Source organism: Rhizophagus irregularis, chromosome 17 (genome assembly GCF_026210795.1).
Source record: "Rhizophagus irregularis chromosome 17, complete sequence".
Lineage (NCBI taxonomy): Eukaryota > Fungi > Glomeromycota > Glomeromycetes > Glomerales > Glomeraceae > Rhizophagus > Rhizophagus irregularis.
In genome coordinates this window covers 1,267,406-1,287,673 of record NC_089445.1, presented here as the reverse complement: position 1 = coordinate 1,287,673, position 20,268 = coordinate 1,267,406, and the positions used below count along the sequence as shown (strand labels likewise).

Genomic DNA, 20,268 nt, shown 5'->3' with positions numbered 1-20,268 from the left:
ATGTTCTTGATTGATAAAGTATGAGCCAATGATGATGCTTTATAGCAACCTACTTTTAAGGGATACGATGCATTCATGAGTAGAAAAAACAGTCAGTTAAAGAAAAGTTATTTAAGGACATTTCAAAACATTTAAATCATTCATCTTTACATTTCTTATATCGTATTTTTATTAGTTTATATATAATAATTAAATGAATCTTTTGTTCATATAAAAGAAATTTTTTTAAGTCCTATAATGACCATTAATCGTAATATATTCGTGACTATAATCACAAGTCCACATTTTAGCTTCTTCATTCCCAATTCCCAAATCTACATTAATTTCTAAATCTTCCATTGCCAAAATTTCACTAGCCCTTTCTTCATTAACATTTTCAGGTTCACCTAAATTTAATAAACGTAAAGGAGTTGTACCATCTGTTGGTATAAATGATACAGAAACTTTGTTTGGTATAATAGATGAAACCCCAGCATATCCTACAGCACATAATATACGCCCCCAATTTGCATCTTGTCCGTATAAAGCAGTTTTTACTAATGAAGAAGTGGAAATGGTAGATGCTATTTGTTTTGCGTCTGTATATGTTTTTGCGCCCTATGTAATATTATAATTTTAGTAATTTAAAAGTAAAATTTAAGGTCTTTTTACTAAAAATTGAAAATAAATATTTACCTTAACATGGATTGTCACAAATTTTGTAGCGCCTTCACCATCTCTTACAACTAATTTGGCCAAATCAGCTGCAAATTCTGTAAGATCATCTCTAAATTGTTTGAAATCTTTTCCGTTTATATCATCAATAGTTACTTTTCCGTCTGTTGTAGCTGCTCCATTAGCGAATACGGCAAAAGTATCATTTGTACTCATATCGTTATCTATACTAATAGAATTAAATGATCTATCGACAGCATATTTTAATGCTTCATTTAATGCTTTGGGACTTATAGAAACATCAGTAACGACAGTAGCTAATAAAGTGGCCATATTTGGGTGAATCATCCCTGCACCTTTAGTAGTTCCTGCCATATTATATTTTAATCCTGAAGATGGTAAAATAAATTGTTTTGATCTTAATTTTGGAAAAGTATCAGTTGTCATGATGGATTCCGCAGCTTTCATCCATCCTTCATGTAATTCTTCAGCAGTTTGTTGTTTAGCTAAATTATAAGCTTGATTTATGCCACTAATAATTTTTTCTATAGGTAAATGTTGTCCAATTACACCTGTTGACATTACTAAAGAGCTTTCTTCTACACCATTTAATTTTGATACTGTATCACCCATACTTTTAGCATTTTCTAAACCTTTTGTACCTGTTACGGCATTGGCAACTCCCGCATTTATTACCAATGAATAAATATTTTGTCCTTTCTTTTTTTCTAATATTTCTCTTGAAACTAATACTGGTGCTGCTTTAAATACATTTGTTGTAAATACAGCTGATGATGTACATGGTTTTTCTGAGATTATTAATGCTAAATCTTTTAATCCATTCTTTTTTATACCACAATGTGTTCCTGTTGCTTTAAACCCTTTTGGATATGTACCACTAGATGGTACCAAATGTTTTTTTGAATCCGGAATTTGTGAACTAATTTTACGAATTTGATGATGAATTTTAGGTAAATTTTTTGTCAAATTTATAATTCGATATAAATGAGCCATTTTTTTTTTGCTTTCCTTTTTTTTTTTTTTAAAAAAAAAAAAAAGAAAAAAATAAAAAGAAAAAAAAAACAAATTATTTTGACGAAATCAAAAATGGTTGAAAACTAATCATTTTTATAAAGAAAATAAATAATCTATAGATGCTATTTATAATTTATAATGTTTCATTTACATTAGATAAAAAAGCAATCGGATCTTAAAGTAAAAAAAAAAGTAAAAAAGATCATCTGACTGATTATCATTATCATCAATTTTTCGAGAAATTTTAACGAGATAAGTATTTATTTTTAATATATTCTACGTTTATTGATTAAATATTTGTTAAAAAAATAATTTTTTTTTACACTTTTATATGAACAAAAAATTCAATTGAATTATGATATATTATTACTCATACATACATATATTATAATACATATATATTTATATATTTTATATATATTTATATAAATTTTCAAATTTTAGAAATTAAGATATATTTGTATAAATCTATTCCTTAAATAAAAGAATATGTACGATTAGGTATTGTAATGCAAGTGATTGGCTATATATATATATTTATATGATAATAATGATGTAAAAATAATTATGTAATTTGATAATCCTAATAACACCGTATCACCTATTTTTATAAGGCGAGTTACAAAACGGAATGTCCGGGAACGGGCCCATGAAAATACATTACTTATGATAAATTTTTACAACAAATTCTTCTCACGTTCTCACGTTCTCACGTCATTCCCCATTTTTTCTTATTTTTCACACATGAAACTTGAAAAAAACGTGTTTGATATTTCTAATTTTTAAGCCTCCTTAAAAATTTAGAACCTTATTTTTCGACTCTAAATTCTTTCTTTTTTCCTATCTTTTAAAAAAATGATTCCTTTATAAAATTACTAAATTAACGCTCAGTTAAAGTATCTTTTTTTATCTTACAGACCTAATGCCGTAAATAACTACTCATTGATAATCAATAAAGGGATGCTATTACCTTAATCAGTAAAGAACAAAATTTTCGAAGAAAATTGCATAAATTGCATAATTTGTGGCACTGGGATTTATACTTCCACAATGGGAAAGATAAGATGATTTAGATAAGATATCAGATCATATAACAACTGACATCATGTAAGGACGTGACAAAAAATCTCCAATTACAGTAATTTTTACCTATACAAACAATTACCAATGTCTCCAATGTCTATTATAAGATCACCCCATTCCCACAAAGTAATGGTATATAAATAAGCTCAGATTTTTTTTGACCCTGAAAAAACTTCATAAACTATCAAAAAAAATTTATTTATAAAAATTTTACATTATGTCAGACCAAAATTTTACAAAGTTAAGGCTACCAAGTTATGGTACTATGAATTCAAAAGGAGAAATTGTAATTCCTAGTGGAAGAAATAGTCAACAACATTTATCAACAACTTCACAAGATTTACCTTTCGAAGAAAGAGCAGCACAACATGAAGGTTACATTTCATTACCAGGTTTTTCAGATGAAGATGATGATGAAGAAGAAAGAGATTATAATACGTTATTAAATGAATACTTAATTTCCACTCCATTTATTCTTTTAGCACTATTTTCATTTATTATATTATTACACACTTTTTCGGAGGTTGCTGTACTATATAAATGGGACATTTTCTTATTAGGAGTAACAGGATGGTGTGCTGTATTTCTCATACGAAAACCACTATTTTTCATTTTTTCAAAATTAATAAGTTTAAAAGTATCAATAAGCTCAGTTTTAACGTTACTTTTTATTGGTTTTATTGAAGAAGTTGTTAGAATGGGTTGGCTATATCGTTTTGAAGATGAAAGTGAACCATTTCTGATAGCATACTGGTTAGGTTTGGGATGGGCATCTGCTGAAGCTGTATATTTTATTATACAAAATTTTATAGAATTAAGATGGTATAAAGATGATTTAGTAGATGGAGGTAGATACTCTGAAGAAAGAGAAGAATTAGAAGAAATTTTGGGAAGACCTTTAACAAAAGTTTCTGCTTGGTGGGGTGTAATGTGGAGATTTTCTTGGGTAATGATTCATATTGGTTTTAGTTGTTGGATTGCTTTCTCTTATACGCTTATTTTTCCTGCTGCTTTTATTCACGGCTTACTTCTTGTTATTTGGGGGTATTGTTTACCCGTATTTGGAATTCCTGCCACAAGTTATGGCACTCTGCTCGTTACCATAAGCGTTTTCTTAATTGGTTTAGCATTATTTAAGCAAATCGTATAGCCAAGGCTAAGGGAAAATCTATGGGGGGATAAAAGTTAAGGGAAAAGGGGGGTAATTACATTTATATATATTAATTTTTAATAGATTTAATTTTTAAACGTTTTCTTTTTTTTTGTTTTTTTTTATTTACTAACGAAAAAAAAATTTTCATGATGCGCTAGATCGTATTATTTGAACGTAAAAAAAAAATTATATATTCCCAAAAGAATTGTACACAATGTATCTATATTAACAATAAATATTTACATGTAAACATTAAAGCTTCAATAAAAAAAAATTTAAATATATTGCTTTAATGTTACACAAAACATTCAATTTCTTGATTGGTTAAGAGTAGCTTTTTTTCCTGATTATCAAAAAAAAAAAAAAAATGAACCTTGTAAAAAGAATTTTTCGTTCAAAATGTTTTTATAAAAAGCATTTCTATCCTAAATTAAATAATTCATATCATTTTAATCATTTTATACGGAAAAGATATTTTTGTTCAACATCAATTTTAAATAATTTATCAACTAAACAATTGACATCAGTTGTATCAACTTCTACAATTGAAGATAGAGATTATTGTCCAGGATGTGGAGCAAAATTTCAAACCGAAGATTCCTTAAAACCTGGATATTTAATAAAACCTTCTTCTTCTACAGATAAAAAAAGTAATGAGAGGAGTAATGCCAAAAAGATGAGTAAACAAGAAATTGATGATGCAATAAATAAATTACCAGAAGATATAAAGAGGTTAATGTATCCTTTTGAATATTCTTCAACGTCTACACGAAAAAAAACAGAAGAAAGAATATTTTGTCAAAGATGTTATAATTTAAAATATCATAATAAATTAACAACAACATCATCATCACCATCATCGTCATCATCATCATCATCATCATCATTGTGGCAAGAAACTTTAACAATGGATAAATCATTCCTTAACTTTTTACAAAAAAAAAATTCAATAATATTAACAATAATAGATATAATTGATTTTCCTGGTAGTTTAATAAAAAATTTAGATAATTTAATAGGAAAAAATAATCCAAATATATTAATAGCAAATAAGATTGATTTATTACCAAAAAATTTTGATGAAAATATGATTAAGATTTGGTTAAAAAATCATTGTTCTGAAAATGGATTAAGAAATATACATGATATTTTTTTATGTAGTGCAAAAAAGAATTGGTTAATTAAAGATTTATGTAATGAAATATCAAAAATTAAGAATTATAATGATAATATTTATTTGATAGGTAATACTAATGTTGGTAAATCTGAATTAATTAATAGTTTTTTAAGAACTTATGTTCATAATGGAAGAAAATATGAAGTTACTTCTTCTCATATTCCTGGTACTACTATTAATATGTTGGGTTTACCTTTGAATATTTTTGGTGATACTTTTGGTAAAAATATTAAAGGAATATCATTCAACAACAACAATAATAATAATCAAGGGGATCGTAGATTTTTATTTGATACCCCTGGAATTGTTAATGAAAATCAATTATTTCATTTTTTAGATCAAGAAGAAATAAAAATGATTACTCCTCAAAGGAATATTCGTCCTTTTACCTATATATTTAAGCCAGGTTAGGTGAAACAAAATCATTATTAATTAATTATACATTTTTTTTTAATCAAATTCGATAACTTATAAAAAATTATTATTTTAGGAAAATCATTGTTGTTTGGTGGATTAGGTAGAATAGATTATAAAATGGGTAAAAATCCAATTCGTATAACAGTATTCTCAGGATTAGATTCACATATAACGTCAATAGAAAAGGCAGATGAATTTTACAAACAATTATCTTTTTATGAAGAAGATCATTTTTTAAAACCTCCAATAGGATCAATAGAACGTCTTAAAAAATTTCCCGAAATAATTAAAAGTATAAAAAATTTAAAGGTGGTTAGTAATGAAAAACTATATATGAATACAAAAAAAATTAGCATTTTAGATGTAGTTTGGAGTGGTGTTGGTTGGTGTAGTATAGGTGGTGTTAAAATTGGTGAAACTGCTATATTTGATATTTGGAGTCCTGATGGAAAAGGCGTTTATGTTAGAAATGTTCCTTTGCTACCTTACGAATTTCATGGTAAAATTGAAAAAATAAAATAAATATAACGAGAGTACGTGTAAGACATCATTTTTTAATAATTAGTAATAACTGTATCTTATCAATTATTAAAAAAAAACACATTTACAAATAGGAAGTGAAAAACAGGATTATTGATATATATTATTTTACAGATATAAATGTTTTCTTAGAAAAAAATAAAAAAAAATGAACGATAAATAAAAAAAATAATAAATATAAATATATAACATTACTGCACATTTAATGTGCGATATTTATTGCCCATCCATACACGCAAAAAATAAATACAATATTATTATTCTATAAACTATCTACAAATAAAATAAATAAAATAAATTATATTATTATTATTATAATTATCATTATATTATTAACTTGAATAAATTAATTTAATATTTTAATTCCGGGGAATATTTTATTTTATAATGAGGCTAGAAAATAAATAAATTAATTAAATTAGAAAAGAAATTTAGAAATTGAAAACAATCATTACAAATAAAATTAATAAAATTCTATACAAACCTTCAGAATTTAAATTAATACGAGTAAAAGGTTCTTGTGTTTCTCGTAAGATATTAGGTATAAGTAACTTAGCTTCCGCCAAAATATCTTTTGAAAAAATATCTTCTGCTTTTATATCCTTAAACTTTTTACTATCCAAGGAAAATCTGATCTCCTTAAAGGAATCATCTTTTCTGGCAAATTCTATTACAACTTTAAGATATTCGTCTTTGTTTGAATCATCATCAAATTTCAAACATAAACTTTCCAAGGGTGATCGACATTCTCTCAATAAAAATAACAATTCTTCAACGCTAACGTTAAAATCAAGTGAAAGATGATATAAATTAAGTGAAAGATTTTTTCCTATTTGTTGAAAATCTTTTATGTCTAGACATGTATCCTTATTATCATCTAAAGTTTTTAACATTAAATGTTCAATTTTACTTGTTGATAAATATTCGAGTGATTCAACAGTTTTCTGTGATATTATAGTAGCCAAATACATTATATTTGGACAATGTTCGTAAATATGTTCGAATAGACCCGGAACAACATTATTCACCGTTAACTCCCTTACGCTTGTATTTACTAAACGAAGAATTTCCAGCGTTACCGAGGTGAGTATTCCACTATGAAATATTAGTTTTTTAACTTTTAGTTGAGAAGGAGAATGTTCTACAATCTCTTCAATCTCATCTGAAATGTTTTCTTCATAACAATAAGCAAATTGCATACACTCTAAATTATTGAATTTTTTTAAAGAACTAAGACATTGTACATTAAATGGTAGATAATCAAATTCAATGTTCTTTAATGTACTCGCATTATGCGATAAAGCCTTGACAAATTCTTTAGTTTCCTCAATATCTGGTTTTAATTGTAATTGGTCATAACGGAAAAATGCAAGATTTTTCTGAGATTTAATTAATTTTCGTAAACCATCACCTGAAAGGAATTCTCTATCCTCTGCCATCTCAATATTGATATACTCAAGATTATTAGAGATATTAGATAATTTCTTTAAAAATTCGTAAAGATTATCTAATCCCCTCTCGGTCAAACAATCCAAATCAACACAAAATTCAAATTTACGAAGATTGGTGAGAGTATATTTAATACGATTGAATGTTGCAGCAGGAGGAAAATAATATTTGTCACAATGTCGACTCAATCTCAAACTCCATAGACCTTCACAACAACTCAAAAGTAATTTAAGTAGCTGCGTATATACTATTTCTTCTGGATCTTCTGGACGATATTCTTCTAATCCGAACCTATTAATCCATTCCTCAACAGCTTCATCTAATTTTTCACAATCCAATTCTCTCAAATATTTATGATAAGGAAACAAAGGTCTCGGGTGTAGATGTATATTGTATCCCGTTTCATATATTTTCTTCTTTGAATTGTTAGGAAGGCAAGTTATATATGTACGAACTAATTCAGAATATCTTCTTGTTGATTTGGGTCCGGAATACTCAAAAGGACGGCGCCATAATAAAGAAATAATAATTCTACACCAAGCACGATTTACAAACATACAATGGTAAAGTGATTTAATGTCATTTTCAAGATATTGAAATATTTCTTGAAGACAATCTAAGGGTACAGTTGAAAAACCGGTTTGCGTCGTCAAAAAATAACTCATAGTTAATAACTACAATTCTTTTAATAAGTTGTAGACTGTAAAGAATTCAACTCCAGAAACCAAATTCCAAGAAGCCAGTCCAGATTGGTTTGGTAAACAAAAAACCGTGGAGTCTGTTACCTAAAGAAATTTTTGTGTTAAAAATACAAGTTTTTTCTTTTTGTCACTTAACATTTAAATAACTTCTTACCAGTTTTATAGAAAAGTGAGCTTACGAATTCCTCCTAAGAAAAGTGTATTATGCTAAAATAGTGATATAATAAGTTAACTTTTTTTTAACGAGAGCTTTTTGAAACACTCGGAGGGTTTGAAAAAGTTTAAAAAAAAAAATCAAAAGTCTAAAAAAAAATTATTCTGTAACTTTATGTATTATTTTTATATATATAATAATAATTAATTAAGAAAGAGTGTGAAAAATTTTTTGACGTCTGCAAAAACGCACGGTCAATACCACGGTTATTAATTATAAACAAGTTCTAAAAAATGACAACAAAATGTATTTATTTATAATAGAATATGAATTGCCATTATAATTTCTGAATCTCGTGATAAATGAAACAATATATTTTAATCAATAGTATTGTGTATAATCTACATGCATAACAATATTTTTCTCAACTTCATTCAACGACGTCTTTCTTGTACAACAGTTGAATTTTCTATGCACAGAGTATGCAGTCTTCACTCATTTAGTCATCAGTTAACTCCTAACCGACGAGAATACTATTAATAGGTCCGGACCGTGGAAAATTTTACGGCAACGTGGCTTTAATTTAATACCATACTTAAAAGCCGGTTGCGTTCCGGTATTTTGCCGATCCGAAACAATTCCGATCCACTTTATATATAAATGATTTTCCGCCTCAATGTAAAAAATACAAAAAAAATTCCTTTTGTTTTAATTTTTACTTTTATTCTTTTGAAAAAAAAACAATCAAATTTATCTCATTATTCGTACAAATTGTTTTTTTTATCGAATAACAATAGAAAATATGTCAATAATAGATACGATACTTAATTCGTCATTTACAAATTTGATTATAATCGGAAGTTATATTTTTGGAGGCTGTTGCAGTAATGTTATTGCTTTGGAATTGTTAGTTGGGTAAGATTAAAAAGATTTTATATTGACAACCACCTTTCTTTTATCTAGATTTTAACTTGTAAAAAAAATAAATGCTTTATTTTGATGAAATAGATGTATTTTTTCCCCTTATTCACTCAAATTCTTTTTTTTTATTTCACGTGTCTTCAATAAATATAGTGTGTCTCCAAAAAGTGGTAATAATCAAAATTTAATTAATGAATTTTCAACTCTTTCTTTACCAAATTGGTTAATTGATAATTTTTAATCCAATTAGGAAATTTGTTCACACTTGCTCAATTTTTATTCATATCATGTGAGGGATTATTTCATAATCTAGAATTTCCATCCTCATCACCATTTCCACGTTTAAAAAAACGTACAGTACCAGCCCATAGATGGTTCTTTATGGTACTTCTATTTTTTACAGTATCAGTGTTAAATAACATTGCATTAGGATACAATATTTCTGTTCCTTTGCATATTATATTTCGTAGTGGAGGATTAATTGTTAGTTTGATATTAGGTTGGGCTATTGGAAAAAGGTAAGTAAATGCAAAATGTTTATTTTGGAAAAGAAAAAAAGAACCAACTTAGTAAATTTTTAATTAATTAATTAGATATTCAATTAAACAAGTAATAGCAGTAGTGATGGTCACAATGGGAGTTATCTGTGCAACAATAAGTTCCGCAAAGACAAATACCAAGGTACACAAAACTTCAAACAAAATATTTTTACTCTTTACTTTTGATAAGATGATTAAAATCTGAAAAAAAAAATTCTTCCTGAAATAATTAGGAAGGAGAAAATTCTGGAAGTATGACAGATTATGTGATCGGTATCACTCTTCTTTCTATTGCGTTAGTATTATCCAGTTTTATGGGTCTTTATCAAGAAGTGACTTACGTAAAATATGGAAGTAATTGGCGTGAAGGGTTATTTTACACAGTAAGTATTCAGGGGAAGATTTATTAAATATTATAATAATTATTAACATTATTTGTATATTTTTATAAAGCATTTTTTAGCACTTCCACTTTTCTTGATATTTTATTCAGATATCAAAGGTCAGATTCTAGAATTTAATCAATCGATTCCATTAACGTTAGATGAGATATTTAATGTATCTCCTATCAATATTTATCTATCAAGTGGAATGAATAGTGTGTTTAAAACTTGTACGGTTCCAAGATCATGGGCTTATCTCATCATGAATATACTAACTCAGTAAGTTATATTATACCTGTGAATTATTTATATTTATTAATAATCACTAATTAATGTTAACAATTTTCTTAGATATTTTTGCGTTGGAGGTGTACATAGATTAAATTCTATAGCAACAGCATTAACCTTAAATTTAGTATTAAATTTACGAAAATTCACTTCATTAGTAATTTCAGTTTGGTTATTTGATAATGATTTCCATATTGGAATGGCCATTGGAGGTTTATTAGTATTTTTTGGTACTTTGCTATATTCTTTCGGGAGTAATAAGAATTCTTCAAGTAATATGTTAAAAAAGAAAGAAGATGTTTCTGTTGATGCATCAACATTAAAGAAAAATGACATATTGATAGAGGAGGATAAGAAAAATATATGAAAGAGACGTTATATATATTAGATTAAAATAATTCTTGGATTGCTAGTTGCATCCAATGAATTGCTATAGAAAATTTTGCAGATTATTTAATTTTTTCAATTTTTTTTTCAATTTTTTCAATATTTCCAATTTGCATTCAATTTGTAACACATTAACTGCTGTATTTTATTGCTAAAATAAAAATATATAGAAGTTTTTATACATTCTTACATATTTTATGTATATATTGTCAGCCTAAAGTTACAATTAAAAAGTAGCCAAATACTACAAATTATTATTAATATTTTTCCATTATTAAGAATCTCCTTGATCGTCATTTTTAATCAACTTTTCCGCACATTTTAGTACTTCATCCATATTTACGTTATTCTGTTGTTGAAATTTACTTCCGAGCATGTTTAAAATTTGAATTGCACCAGGATTTAAAATATTCAACAAATTATTTTCAGTTGGATTAGATGGCAAAATATTAAAAGAAGGGTGCGTTGAAGTTTGTTGTTTACATGAAACAGTATTAGATTCTTGTTGATTTGCATTACTCTCATATGATGGTGGAACTGATGTAAAATTATCACTTGTAGAATAACTGATAGTATTATCTGAATCAAAAGAACGTTCGCTTAAAGTTGTTTCATGAATACTTGAAGAAGAACTTTGATCTGAATTCAAAGTAACAAAAGTGACCTTTGACTTCTTAAGGTTATCCGAAGGGATGTTCTTGTCAACATATTCATTAGGTCTCTTGTTATATTCTGCTCGAAATTTCGTAGTTTCGAGAATGATATTATTCGTGATGTTATTATTAGATGAAACAGTACGTAAGGTAACTTCTTCTTGTTTCTTAACTTTAATCAAACATTCTTCAAAATATTCCTGCTCTCTCTTATAAAATACCAAAAAATCTCGAAGTTCTTTTTCTTGGCGTTCCTTAATTTGGGCAAGTTCGACATAATATTGTCTCTTTAAAAAAAAAATTAAATAAATAATGAATATATTATTTAGAAGAACAATCTTTAGAATAAAAAAACTTACATATAATTCATCTCGCCCAATTATAGGTTCATCATCATTAATAGCAAGTTTTCTTTTAATAGCATTTGTAACATCTTCCATTGTTCCAATCTTTCCTTGTCTTTGATCAGTAATACCATGTTGAGAAGGATTCATTAATCTTCCATTTAACAAAATTTTCTCAACTTCAGGATGTAATATCATAGAGGATAAAGTATTAATAGTTGAATATTTTCTATTCGCGTAATTCAAATCTATACTTTCATAAAAGGTTTTTCGATGTTCAACAATTTCATTGGAATGAATTTGAATCAATTTTTCTAATTGAGATTCTTTCGTTTTTAATAATGAATCTAACCGTTCTTTATAAAATTTACTATCAACTTCTCTATTTAATTTATCAATTATAACTATATCCTCATATCTTAATCAAAATTGAAGTATTATTTAAAGATTTTTTATTAAAAGATCGATTTTATTATAAATTTTATACTATTTAATTATTACCTTTCATAATCGCTACACAAAATATACAAGAATCTTTCGTCCTATAATAAAAAAAAAAATCACTCGTTTTATAATAATTTTATAATTTTTTAAAAAATTCAATATTTATGATACTTACAAGAGTCTCACCAAGGTCATTATTCTTCCAATATTCAGAATTGCTATTCATTTCTTTATTAAAGAATAATAATAATAATAATTTTTTTTGATATACAGTATACAGTATTAGAACATAATTAAACCACTCTTTTTGTTAGTGGAAATTAATCATTTTAGCAAATAATTATTTATTTAAATTAATGGTGTACTGATGTCATTATGTAAAGAGAAAGTGATTCATATATAATTAATAACATTTAACGTAGCCCATAATTTATAAAGATCATCAACCAATAAGGTTTATTTGAAAATCACATAAATTACTTTTAATGGTTTTAACAAATATGGATTGAATCTCACAAATTTGACCAAATATGGTTTAACAAAAATGCATTGAATGAAGTATTATAAAATGAGGAAATATATGAAGTTATATGAAGTATTAAAAATTACAAATTACAAATTAAAATTACAAATTATAATAAAAAAAAGGGTTACCATTTATAATCAATTTTTTTGTTCTTAATATTGAACAGATTTAACAAATAAACTGGACTAAAACTAATAAGTTTTACTCTAAAAGTTAAAGGTTCGTATGGTATATATTGAAAAGCAAGATCCAACTCTATTACACCATTAGCCTTAACGATCGGCCCATCAAACTTAAAAGATCTCATAGAAAAACTTGCAATTTCTTCCTTTCTCACGAAATCATTTTTTCCAATCTTATAAAATAAATAAAATTGTAATAATTTATAACTATCTACAAACAAATATTTCTCTAATTTGTCATCTATTCGGGGGGAAAATTCAGCTTTGCATCTATTGGATAAGCCACCTCGTTCTAATGGAAGTTCCATATTAACTATTTCGCCTGAATTAGTTTGACATCTCATAAAAAGTGTTAATTCAGGAGAACACTTTGTTATTTCATCAATTATTATGTTACTTATTGTGGTGTTCCAACCGCGACATACTTGTCTAAGTGATGAAATGGGGGTATCTGTAATCACATAACATAATATTTGTTTCAATACGCGAACTGGAATGCTATGAATGGTTATTACAGGTTTCAGCGAGGACTTGCGTCTTTCCCTTATAGGCCATCTATATAATTTACAAAACACTAAGCACTAAAGTTTTTTTTTTCGATAAAATGAAACAGTTTATTTTGCATATTAAAATAAAAAAATATACGAACTCGTTACGTGGCTTAAACGGCCAATTCAATTTAAATGGATTTCTGAAAAGACTATTAGCGGTTTGCATCGATGTTATTGGTGTTTTTATTCACAACTTTATAATATCGTCTTTATTTACTCTCGGAGTTTATTTTGCAAGATATTAGTAAGCTTACTTTTTTAATAACAGTTACACAATTAAGATATGTAAAACTTCTCAAATATTAAAAGTTCGATTCGTGTAAGTTAAAAACGTAATGAGTTCAGAAATAAAGAAATTTTTTTTTTTAAAAAAAAAGGAAAGGGAAAATGTATAATTATAAAGTAAAAATATAAACTAATCTTTTTTCGGTCTTATTATATACTTTATTTAATGTTTCACCCACAATAACATCGATGACATCATGATCACAATGAGAATCAATGATCAAACTAATCTACAAGGAATTTGATTTACCCGCATTATAACAATATGTCGATTAGTAATTAATCGAATATATATACTGTATTTAATACTTTCGATGATTGTAAATAGTATTGAAAGTCCATTTCATCTTATGACATATCGAAATACATAATATAGCTTCTTTTTAAGTATATTAAATGTATTATTCCTCAGTTTTTTTTTTAAAAAAATATGTAATATGAATTTTAACAATTCATGATCTAAACCGAACCTAATTTCCTGGTATGTATATTTATGATTTATATGTTTCTCTTACATGGAACCTTTAGATCTTTATCCAACAAATCCAAAAATCGGTACGCGTAAACTGAAAATCATTGTACCTACAAAGTAAATACTTACAGGGTAATACTTACAAAGGTAATACTTACAAGGTAATACTTACAAAGGTAATATTTACAAAGGTAATACTAACAAGGGTAATACTTACAAAGGTAATACTTACAAGGGTAGTACTTACAAAGGTAATTAAGCCAAAGCACATGGTTTTTTAGAAAAAGATTTAATTAAAGAAAATAAATATAGAAAGTTTTCGACAACTTGGGTAAATTTCGGAAGTTACGGAACTGACCGAAATTAAAACTTTATAAAGAAGGATCGTTAAATCTCTTATGATTTAATTTTATCCATAACATCATTAATTTCCAATACCGCGTTCTCAGATAAAATCGGCGAAATTTTCACATGTTAAAAAAACAATCTTTCAAATTTTAATCTGGAATGGGGTGAAATATTTCCTTATCCAATTAGAATGTGGACCATTATCGTCTGGTACATTACAAATTTACAATGTAACGATAAAATTACCGGTTTGTTATTTATAGTCCTTAATAATCTGAACGATAAGTCAATGATATATTAAAGAAAAAAAAAATTTAGGTTTATTATATATAAATTTTAATAAAATAATAAAATAAATAAACATCGAGATATTGTGTAACGGTCTCCGTGGGAGGAGAAAGAAAATATTGCATGTATGATCTTTCACGTGCACGGAGTATTAATTTATTAAATTTCCGGTGATTACAACTATCTGCTATGTTATCTTATTTTTGTTTGTTACAAAGTTGAATGGATGTCCATCATAGAATTCTCGAAAGAGCGAGTTGAAAGACTTATTTGTATGACTAATTTTTTAAAAATTTCATGTTCCATCCAAAAATGGAATAAGTTAATAAATAGAAAATTCATGTTTTTTTTCACAGCTACGCAGCAGTTGCATATTCAGTTCTATTAGTCTTATCAATGAATATATTATAATACATTATGTATACAAATTTGTTGTAGTTTCGTAGATCACATAACATTTTCGTGTAATTTTTTATTTATAATAAGAAACTCATTTGAGTAATAATATTCTAAGTTCTTTTTATAATGCAATTTCAACCCTTTTTAAATTGTTTTCATACTAAATTATCTTCGAAATCACGTTAAGAAAGTTAAAAGAATTGAAAAATAATCCTTTTGACTTTTTCTTGGGGGTGTAATAATAATAAACCAAAGTTCTCTTACCAATAATTTTTTAACGAGTAAAATAAATGTATAAAAAAAGTACATTTATATAATTCATAGATATATTATAATGTATAAATTTAACAAATCCATCATCCTCATTTTAATTTTTTTATTATTACATATCTTATTAATTTCTTCTCAGTCAACGACTAATGAATCTCAAATTAACAATCGTTCATGTAATTTAGATTCAGATTGTGTTAATAATCCAAAGAATGAAACATCATCTAATATAAGATCTGGTGATTTTATGTGTATAAATAATAGTTGTAAATTTGTCGTCGCTGCTGGTAAGCATTTTTCTCAAGTCTTTTTTTTTATTATGTTCCTTGTCCTTCTAATTCTTTTCTTTTTATATATATAGGTCAAAATTGTAGAGATGTAACAGATTGTGTAGCATATCATTATTCACATTTACGTAACATTTCTTTGGATTCAGATATTTGTAGTCCAAAAAATTGTAATTTTGCTTCAAAATGTGATAGAGCATGGGATCAAAAAGATATTTTTTCTATACCTAAAATTGAAGATCAATCAACTTGTTGTATTGGACTTGATGATGGGATGGAATGTGAAATTGTAGCAAATGATGTTGACCCATGTAATTCAAATTGTAATTATTATGATGATACTAATAGTAAAAAGTGTGGTAATAAAAATCAAAAGAATTATATTTGGATTGGGGTTGTAATATGTTTAATAGGAAGTGCAACTTTAAATATTGGATTAAATGTACAGAAATATGCTTTTACTAAACATCAACGAGAATTAGATCGGGAATGTCATTCTGCGGCAAATTACGATCAGAATAAACAGCAAATAGTGACTGATGATAATAATTCCACACATAGTAAACAACATTCTACTCTTTATAAAAAATTGGAAAAATTCATGTTCTGGAAGCAAATTATCGTATCACCAGTAAGTTTTAAGCGCGAGATTGTTTTAGTTATATAAATTATTGAGAAAAAAATAAATGGTTTTTTATAAAAAAAATAAACTCAATCATAATATCGTTATCTACTTGCAAATTTATTTATTCATTCATTTATTTTCTCTAGCTTTGGGTATGTGGTTTTATAGTTTACGTTATTGGAAGCTTTCTATCCTTCGTCGCGCTGAAATTTGCTCCACAATCGCGTAAGTTGCCTTTCTTATTTAGGTTACAATTCATTATTTTTTTTTATATAATTAATTTAATTTTTTTTCTATAAAAATAGTCATCGCTCCACTTGGTGTTGTATCTTTGGTTGTTAATTTATTAATCGCTCCAATACTCCACAATCAAAGATTAACAATGTTGGATAGTATTGGAGTTATAATCATCATAATCGGTAGTGTCATTATCACAATATTTTCTGGAGTTGTTATACAAGGTTTGTCATAAAATAATTTTTTTTTAGCTCCCATTCAAATATTAATATCATATTTTTTTTAAAAATAGATTATGAATTATGTGTTCTTATTGAATTATTTAAACGACCCCAAACGATAATTTATCTTACTGTTATTGGTGTTTTCATTTTTTCTTTATATACTTTTATACGCATTGTTGAAAAGAATGCAATTCAAAAAGATAAAGATGCAATTGCTAAAGCAAATGCTGTTGTTGCTGAACTTAGTGCAACTGAAAACACTCCAATTCCTACTATTCATAATCTATTTAATTATAGATTATCTATAAGTATTGATGAAAATAATAAAACTTTAACGGAAGATATTAATCGCACTTTATCATCAACAATTGATGAAACGAAAAAAACAAGAAGTGATGTCGCGCATAATAATAAGGATGATAGTATATTAACTGAAGAAGAAATAAAACCCTTTCCTCGAAGTTCAATCGATACGATACGTTCAACGAGATCTGTTGTCAGACAACGTAATATTAAAGAGAAAGTTCTTTTGCCACTTGCTTATGCTATATTGGCATCTAGTATGGCTACAATAACTACGCTTTTTGCAAAGGTAATAATTATTTTTTAAAAATTAATTGAAAAAAAATTTTTAATTATTTTAATAATAAATTTAACGCAATATTTTTTTTTGATAGTCACTTATTAATTTATTGAATGTCTCATTTACACAAAACGATAATCAATTTAAAGATTTATTATCGTGGGCGATATTATTTATTACTATTTTAACAGCAATTGGTCAAGTATATTGGATTAATATGGGATTAAAAAAGTATGATGCATTATTACAAGTACCAATATTTTATTGTAATTGGAGCTTATTTGATATTATAGGAGGTGGTATATATTACGATGAATTTCGTAATTTTAAAACCATTACATATGTAGGATTTATAATAGGAGTTGTTCTTATATTTTTTGGTGTATCATTATTAAGTAAAAGGTTGTCTAAACTGACTAAAGAAGAAGAAGAATTAAAAGAAATGCAGAAGAATTGGGAACAAGAAATGAAAAAGTTAAAGATGAGTAAAAGTGGAAAAAAGTAATAATGAATTAATATATTTAAATATTTATAATATTTATGTATAAATTTCTTTGTAATATTATCAATGTGCAAAAGTAATAAATATTATATATGTATATATATACATATTTTTTTTTTTATTATTAAAGTTTTAATTCAGTTACTATTGTTAATTTATTTAAATTAAATACAAATATTAAAAACATATTAACTATAAATTCCATTGTTTTTATCATCTTATGATATCTTTTTAATAATAATCATTTTGTGGAACGTATCGTGCTGGTGGGATACCATGATTTGTAAGTGGTGGTGGTTGGAACCGAGCTTGAGTAGATTCAGGTGAACGAAACCTTGAATTAAATAAATATTCTTGAGGAATTGCCCGTGGAGGTAAAGGTGATGCATTTAAATATGGAGGTATTTGATTTGGAGGTCTATATGCCATTGCAGTTGGTTCAAAACGTTCAGCAAACCTTGAATTATGATGAACATTTGATGGTGGAGTAAGTGTATTATTTTCTACATTAGGTAAAGTAGGTTGTCTCGAATTATTTGCTTTTATCTTATTTTTCTTCCTAAGATCACCTTTCGCAGCAGCTTTTCTTTGGTTTATCCTACGTTTACGAGAATTCTTTATAAGAAGTCCTTCAATCCTTTTATCAATTTTATGACAACAATATTCTTTTAAATTTCCTCTAATATGAAATAACAATGGAATATATAATATAAAAGCAACAATTAATTTTGTTGCTGAAAACGCAAAAGATAAAAATGTGAACGCCATTAATGCCATTGCAAGTCTTTCCACTGTATTATGACCGTATGCACTTAAATTCATCCAATCTCTAGTTATATTTGTTTTAATAATTGGATAAAGTGTAATAGCGCTAATGGCCTGACGAGGAGCTTCAGCAAAAATCAATCTTTTCCAACCTAAACAAAGAAAAAATAAATATAAAAAATAATTTAAATCGATTTTTTAAAATTATTAATAATTAGTTAAAGAAATAAATTTTACCTTTAAATGCAAAGAATACGAAAAAAGCAATCTTATCAACCATTTTACTTTGTCTTTTTATTCGATAAAAGAAACAAAAATGAGAATAACTTTTTAAAGCATAATACCTAGAAGTTATAGTACTAGTAAAAGCGTAACTAATATCTCTTGAAGCTATAATAGCCTTAGCCTTTCTCCAATCCAAAGCTAATAATAAAAATGATATAAAAATACATCCAACATAAATCCATTTTGAGTAAGTAAAAGGTATAGTTGGTTTTATAGAAGAACTCCAACTATCAAATATTAATAAAATTCCTGCTGTCCATAAATCTGCTACATAAACTAATACAACTTTAAATACTGTTAAATATAATATTAAGTATCTTATTCCTATAAATGTATCATGCACTTTAAAATCTTCTACGCATACAAAATCAAATTTATGATCATTAACTATTTCTCTTTTCCATTTCGCTTTTTGACAGCACATAATTTAAAAACTCTTTTATGATATTTTTTTTTCGTAATGTAAATGGAATTTTTTATGATAAGTTCAATTATAATCCTAATCGAAGATTTTTTTTTTTTTTTTATAAGTTCTCGTGTATTTCCATAAAGTTTACTTATTTGAGAGATTTATACCAAATTATTAATTTAAAAAAAGAGTTTTAATATAAAAATTTACTATCCCCTTTACCAAGTATGGTGAACATCAACAAAAGATATCCTTATTCTGTTCTTTTTAGTACTTCGGAAAAATCGGATCAGCTACTTACAGTATTCATTTTTGATTATCTTGTAAAATGATTTTAAAATTTGATATGCATGCTATCATATGTCATCATCATTCAGTGTCGTTTTATTATGAACAAGTTCATACAGACAGATTGTCTGTTTCATTACTGTGACTGTTTTATATTACTGAGACTAGCAAATTATTGGAGTCTACTATGAGATTATGAAACAGGCGATAACATTATGATTTAAACCATGCGACACTACGCTATTAAAAACTATTGTTTGGCAGTATAAATTAAAACAATTATTAAACAATGTACTTGTTATATATATATATTACGGTTTCATTATTACTCTTAACATGACTTTTTTGAATGATCAATAATGTTTATCCAATCCAAACTTTCATTTTTATCCAATCGGTATTTTGTATAACACCGGAGGA

The 20,268-nt window shown here is 26.3% G+C and overlaps 9 protein-coding genes across 9 annotated transcripts; 4 read left to right on the top strand and 5 right to left on the bottom strand.

The window, feature by feature from the left end:
- Positions 1-130: 130 nt before the first annotated feature.
- OCT59_009020 (uncharacterized protein) lies at positions 131-1,698 on the bottom strand. Its single transcript, XM_025316944.2, has 2 exons — positions 676-1,698; positions 131-597 (listed from the first exon to the last, which is right to left on the bottom strand). Exons 1-2 carry the CDS (start codon positions 1,666-1,668, stop codon positions 226-228), a joined length of 1,365 nt encoding a protein of 454 aa, XP_025179313.1. The 5' UTR covers positions 1,669-1,698; the 3' UTR covers positions 131-225.
- A 1,291-nt stretch (positions 1,699-2,989) lies between these two features.
- OCT59_009019 (uncharacterized protein) lies at positions 2,990-3,909 on the top strand (the record flags this gene model as incomplete). Its single annotated transcript, XM_066133260.1, has 2 exons — positions 2,990-3,718; positions 3,853-3,909. 2 exons carry the CDS (start codon positions 2,990-2,992, stop codon positions 3,907-3,909), a joined length of 786 nt encoding a protein of 261 aa, XP_065999717.1.
- A 383-nt stretch (positions 3,910-4,292) lies between these two features.
- OCT59_009018 (uncharacterized protein) lies at positions 4,293-6,041 on the top strand (the record flags this gene model as incomplete). Its single annotated transcript, XM_025316946.2, has 2 exons — positions 4,293-5,508; positions 5,593-6,041. 2 exons carry the CDS (start codon positions 4,293-4,295, stop codon positions 6,039-6,041), a joined length of 1,665 nt encoding a protein of 554 aa, XP_025179315.2.
- Positions 6,042-6,058: 17 nt separating this feature from the next.
- Positions 6,059-8,500, bottom strand: OCT59_009017 (uncharacterized protein). The gene is made up of 3 exons (XM_025316947.2): positions 8,364-8,500; positions 6,544-8,293; positions 6,059-6,452 (listed from the first exon to the last, which is right to left on the bottom strand). Exons 2-3 carry the CDS (start codon positions 8,171-8,173, stop codon positions 6,442-6,444), a joined length of 1,641 nt encoding a protein of 546 aa, XP_025179316.1. The 5' UTR covers positions 8,174-8,293; positions 8,364-8,500; the 3' UTR covers positions 6,059-6,441.
- Positions 8,501-9,165: 665 nt separating this feature from the next.
- Positions 9,166-11,070, top strand: OCT59_009016 (uncharacterized protein; the record flags this gene model as incomplete). Its single annotated transcript, XM_066133259.1, has 7 exons — positions 9,166-9,278; positions 9,438-9,454; positions 9,535-9,802; positions 9,878-9,965; positions 10,057-10,206; positions 10,277-10,485; positions 10,558-11,070. The coding sequence occupies 7 exons, from the start codon at positions 9,166-9,168 to the stop codon at positions 10,859-10,861; spliced, it is 1,149 nt and encodes a 382-aa protein (XP_065999716.1). The 3' UTR covers positions 10,862-11,070.
- An 85-nt stretch (positions 11,071-11,155) lies between these two features.
- OCT59_009015 (uncharacterized protein) lies at positions 11,156-12,548 on the bottom strand (the record flags this gene model as incomplete). The annotated part of the gene is made up of 4 exons (XM_025316949.2): positions 11,156-11,821; positions 11,894-12,296; positions 12,380-12,420; positions 12,498-12,548. The coding sequence occupies 4 exons, from the start codon at positions 12,546-12,548 to the stop codon at positions 11,156-11,158; spliced, it is 1,161 nt and encodes a 386-aa protein (XP_025179318.1).
- Positions 12,549-12,972: 424 nt separating this feature from the next.
- Positions 12,973-13,945, bottom strand: OCT59_009014 (uncharacterized protein; the record flags this gene model as incomplete). The annotated part of the gene is made up of 2 exons (XM_025316950.2): positions 13,680-13,945; positions 12,973-13,585 (listed from the first exon to the last, which is right to left on the bottom strand). The coding sequence occupies exons 1-2, from the start codon at positions 13,745-13,747 to the stop codon at positions 12,973-12,975; spliced, it is 681 nt and encodes a 226-aa protein (XP_025179319.1). The 5' UTR covers positions 13,748-13,945.
- A 1,762-nt stretch (positions 13,946-15,707) lies between these two features.
- On the top strand, positions 15,708-18,219 carry OCT59_009013 (uncharacterized protein; the record flags this gene model as incomplete). The annotated part of the gene is made up of 6 exons (XM_025316952.2): positions 15,708-15,930; positions 16,005-16,561; positions 16,702-16,780; positions 16,861-17,016; positions 17,085-17,608; positions 17,694-18,219. The coding sequence occupies 6 exons, from the start codon at positions 15,708-15,710 to the stop codon at positions 18,102-18,104; spliced, it is 1,950 nt and encodes a 649-aa protein (XP_025179321.1). The 3' UTR covers positions 18,105-18,219.
- Positions 18,220-18,332: 113 nt separating this feature from the next.
- On the bottom strand, positions 18,333-19,575 carry OCT59_009012 (uncharacterized protein; the record flags this gene model as incomplete). Its single annotated transcript, XM_025325822.1, has 2 exons — positions 18,333-19,018; positions 19,104-19,575. 2 exons carry the CDS (start codon positions 19,573-19,575, stop codon positions 18,333-18,335), a joined length of 1,158 nt encoding a protein of 385 aa, XP_025179322.1.
- Positions 19,576-20,268: the final 693 nt, after the last annotated feature.